This window comes from Lucilia sericata, unplaced genomic scaffold (genome assembly GCF_015586225.1).
Source record: "Lucilia sericata isolate MDLA Ls3-8-SP2 unplaced genomic scaffold, ASM1558622v1 Contig002153F_arrow, whole genome shotgun sequence".
NCBI classification, from domain to species: Eukaryota; Metazoa; Arthropoda; class Insecta; order Diptera; family Calliphoridae; genus Lucilia; species Lucilia sericata.
The window spans coordinates 67,472-72,590 of record NW_023995994.1 but is presented as its reverse complement, the minus strand read 5'-3'; the positions used below and the strand labels follow the sequence as shown (position 1 = coordinate 72,590).

General features: G+C 33.9%; 1 protein-coding gene across 1 annotated transcript; it reads left to right on the top strand.

Moving 5' to 3' along the window:
• The first annotated feature begins 1,649 nt into the window (after positions 1 to 1,649).
• On the top strand, positions 1,650 to 4,534 carry LOC119613494 (mucin-2-like). The gene is made up of 2 exons (XM_037969520.1): positions 1,650 to 1,731; positions 1,806 to 4,534. Exons 1-2 carry the CDS (start codon positions 1,716 to 1,718, stop codon positions 4,388 to 4,390), a joined length of 2,601 nt encoding a protein of 866 aa, XP_037825448.1. The 5' UTR covers positions 1,650 to 1,715; the 3' UTR covers positions 4,391 to 4,534.
• The last annotated feature ends 585 nt before the right edge of the window (positions 4,535 to 5,119 follow it).

Genomic DNA, 5,119 nt, shown 5'->3' with positions numbered 1-5,119 from the left:
TTAGTTAGTAGTTAGTTAGTTAGTAGTTAGTTAGTTAGTTAGTTAGTTAGTTAGTTAGTTAGTAGTTAGTTAGTGTAGTTAGTTAGTTAGTAGTTAGTTAGTTAGTTAGTTAGTTAGTTAGTTAGTTAGTTAGTTAGTTAGTTAGTTAGTTAGTAGTAGTTAGTTAGTTAGTAGTTAGTTAGTTAGTTAGTTAGTTAGTTAGTTAGTTAGTTAGTTAGTTAGTTAGTTAGTTAGTTAGTTAGTTAGTTAGTTAGTTAGTTAGTTAGTTAGTTAGTTAGTTAGTTAGTTAGTTAGTTAGTTAGTTAGTTAGTTAGTTAGTTAGTTAGTTGTAGTTAGTTAGTTGTTAGTAGTTAGTTAGTTAGTTAGTTAGTTAGTTAGTTAGTTAGTTAGTAGTTAGTTAGTTAGGTAGTTAGTTAGTTAGTTAGTTAGTTAGTTAGTTAGTTAGTTAGTTAGTTAGTTAGTTAGTAGTTAGTTAGTTAGTTAGTTAGTTAGTTAGTTAGTTAGTAGTTAGTTAGTTAGTTAGTTAGTTAGTTAGTTAGTAGTTAGTTATAGTTAGTTAGTAGTTAGTTAGTAGTTAGTTAGTTAGTTAGTTAGTTAGTTAGTTAGTAGTTAGTTAGTTAGTTAGTTAGGTTAGTTAGTTAGTTAGTAGTTAGTTAGTTAGTTAGTTAGTTAGTTAGTAGTTAGTAGTTAGTTAGTTAGTTAGTAGTTAGTTAGTTAGTTAGTTAGTTAGTTAGTTAGTTAGTTAGTTAGTTAGTTAGTTAGTTAGTTAGTTAGTTAGTTAGTTAGTTAGTTAGTTAGTTAGTTAGTTAGTAGTTAGTTAGTTAGTTCGTTAGTTAGTTAGTTAGTTAGTTAGTTCGTTAGTTAGTTAGTTAGTTAGTTTAGGTTAGTTAGTTAGTTAGTTAGTTAGTTAGTTAGTTAGGTAGTTAGTTAGTTAGTTAGTTAGTTAGTTAGTTAGTTTAGTTAGTTAGTAGTTAGTTAGTTAGTTAGTTAGTTAGTTAGTTAGTTAGTTAGTTAGTTAGTAGTTAGTTTAGTTAGTTAGTTAGTAGTTAGTTAGTTAGTTAGTTAGTTAGTAATAGTCACATTTGGTCATAAAAACCATGCAAAATTATGCTATTATGGACGCACTACAATAAACATGGTTTTAAATATTTTGGTTTCCCTGATCATTTCAGATTTTATTTCAAATTACTTCTGATTCGTTATCAATTCTTCGTGACATGAGATTGCAAATGGATATAGCAAACACATGTCACTGAAAATTTTTAACCTTAAAAAAGTATTGTAAACATATTAGGCGAGGGCATTCAAAAAAATGTTTTTTGCTTTTTCAAATCACTCGAAAACAGAGGCCTATTAACAATAAAATTGCATTAAAATAATTGGTACCAAATTAAAAATGTTCTCAATGTCAAGTAAGACATCAAATTTTACAACCTTATCGGAAGCTGATAAATAACTGCTTGCTACTTTTTTGGTGCTAAATGATAAGAATTCCATTATTTTTTTTTTTTCTTTCCAAAAAAGAAAGTTTTTGTTTTACTCTGTTTAATTTTTAATGGAAACTAAATAAATCCATTAAAAATAGTTGTTAAAAAAAAAACATTTTATATTCATTAAGTTAGTAAATGATATTAGCAAACATACAAAATGTTTCATATATAAGGTTTGATTTTGTATTCCAAAAATCAGACAGTTTAGCAAATAGCATCAGTAATATGAAGACTCTATTTGGTACGAAACCTCTATAGCCCAAAATTTACTTTAACCAATTTTATAAACAAACCCTTTTTATTTTTCTCTTATAGTTTTATCTTGTGTTTTGCTGGCATTGGCCGCTACCACTACTCAGGCGGCCAAATTAGATACCACCCTTTACGCTAAGTACCTGTGTCGTAATAAGCAAAACGGTTTCAAAGCTTTAGTACCGGGCAGCTGTTCTCAATATTATGAATGTCAAAATGGTGAATCTGAACTACGTGCTTGTCCCCGTTTCTTCGATTCCGTGAATCAAAAGTGTGTTACCAAAGATACTGGTTGTATGGAGACATTGGAAAATGAAGTAAATGTACCGGCTGGCTGTAGCGGTCCTTGTTGTGGAATCTCCAATGGTTACGCCTTAGATCCTATTAATCAACAGGTTTATTATGAATGCAAGGATAACTGTGTTGCCTCAAAGAACCTTTGTGAGGGTAATTTAATGTTCAATTTACAGACTCAGAAATGTAGTGCAGCTGAAAGCTGTGGTGAAGTTACAACACCAAAACCACCATGCACTACTACTACAAAGGCACCATGTACTGCAACAGAGAAACCTATTACTACAACTTGTACAACAACAATGACCACTTGCACTACAACAACAAAGCCCACTACTACACCAACAACCACTACAAAAACTACAACTACTAAAACTACAACAACAAAGACCACAACTACACCAACCACAACAACTACTACTTGTACTACAACAACAACCACAACTAGCACTACTACAAAAACCACCACTACTAAAACTACAACAACAAAGACTACGTCAACCACAACAACAACAACTTGTACCACTAGCACGACTACTTGCTCAACAACAACTACAACTTGCACTACTACAAAGCCAACCACTACAAAAACTACAACAACAAAGACCACTACAACACCAACAACAACAACTACTACTTGTTCAACAACCACCACAACTTGCACTACAACAACAATAACAACAACGAAAACAACCACCACAAAAACGACAACAACAAAGACAACTACAACACCAACCACAACAACAACTACTTGTACCACAACAACCACAACTTGCACTACTACAAAACCAACAACTACAAAAACTACCACCACTAAAACTTCTACAACACCAACCACAACAACTACTACATGTACCACAACAACGACTACTTGTTCAACAACCACCACAACTTGCACTACAACAACACCAAGCACAACGAAAACCACCACCACAAAAACTACAAAGACAACTACTACCCCAACCACAACAACAACTACTTGCACCACAACAACGACTACTTGCTCAACAACAACTACCACTTGCACTACTACAAAACCAACAACTACAAAAACTACCACCACTAAAACTACAACAACAAAGACCACTACAACACCAACCACAACAACAACTACTTGTACCACAGCAACGACTACTTGCTCAACAACAACCACAACTTGCACTACTACAACGACAAGCACAACGAAAACCACCACCACAAAAACTACAACAACAAAGACAACTACTACCCCAACCACAACAACAACTACTTGCACCACAACAACAACTACCACTTGCACTACTACAAAACCAACAACTACAAAAACTACCACCACTAAAACTACAACAACAAAGACCACTACAACACCAACCACAACAACAACTACTTGTACCACAACAACGACTACTTGCTCAACAACAACCACAACTTGCACTACTATAAAACCAACAACTACAAAAACTACCACCACTAAAACTACAACAACAAAGACCACTACAACACCAACCACAACAACTACTACATGTACCACAACAACGACTACCTGCTCAACAACAACTACAACTTGCACTACTACAAAACCAACAACTACAAAAACTACAACAACAAAGACAACTACAACCCCAACCACAACAACAACTACTTGCACCACAACAACGACTACTTGCTCAACAACAACTACAACCTGCACTACTACAAAACCAACAACTACAAAAACCACCACCACAAAAACTACAACAACAAAGATAACTACTACCCCAACCACAACAACAACTACTTGTACCACAACAACGACTACTTGCTCAACAACAACTACAACCTGCACTACTACAAAACCAACAACTACAAAAACTACCACCACTAAAACTACAACAACAAAAACAACCACTACACCAACCACAACAACAACTACTTGTACCACAACAACAACCACAACTTGCACTACTACAAAACCAACAACTACAAAAAGCACCACTACTAAAACTACAACTACAAAGACTACTACTACACCAACCACAACAACAACTACTTGCTCAACAACAACCACAACTTGCTCAACAACAACTACAAAAGCTCCTTGCAATGCAGTGACAACCACTACACCTCCTTGTCCCCTTGCCATTGATGCTGCACAAAGTCAATCCGAACCTGCTAAACTTCCCAGTAACAATATCGATTTGTACATACGCTTCGTGTGCCGTAACAAACCAGATGGCTTCAAATTGGTTTCGCCGAACAAATGCAATGATTTCTATGTCTGCAACAAAGGTGAAGCAATGTTTTTGAGTTGTGGCGATAATTACTATAATCCTTTGAAGGGCATTTGTGATTTGCCTGAAAATACCAATTGTCACTTGAGTCAATTCATTGCATAAATGTAATAATCAGAGTGTGACCTCTTTTTTTCGTTGGACTAAAGGATGCTGCCATTGAAATGATTAAAGATAAATTTGGGCTCAAATTGAATTAAATAAAAAAAAAAAATTTAAATAATAAAACGATATGAAGCAATAAAAGTAGTTTATGTATATTTTATTACATCTTAGGGATGCCAAACGGGACTGGCTTTTACAAATCCCGGGATTCGGGATTTTGAAAATTGCAATCCCGGGATCCCGGGATATTTCGGGATCCCGGGATTTTTCGGGATTTCGGGATTTTACGGGATTTCGGGATTACATAAATTTAATTATTTTATACATGAAAATCTGAAATCTTCATGTTTGTGAAAAAAATTGTTTAATCTTGTGAAAATTAATCGACAGAAGATAAATTATTTATTTTTCATAAAAAATTTGTTGAATTTTACCTTAATTCCGATGTATTTAAGCAATTTATTGATGAAAAACTAAATTTCTAAAAGAGGCTTTATATGGGAGCTAGGGTCAAATATGGGCCGATCCTCAAACATTTGGGAAGAGGCATGTAATTTTATATAAAGGTTAGTTATGCTGAATGTCATCGCGATACTAATGGTTATAAGTAAATTTTTGGACGTTTAAGATATTTTTTAATGGGGGCTAATGTTAAACGACGACTCAGAAAGCGATTCTGATTCGATCGGTATACTTTAAGGTGGGTGTAGGACCAATAGGTTATAATAA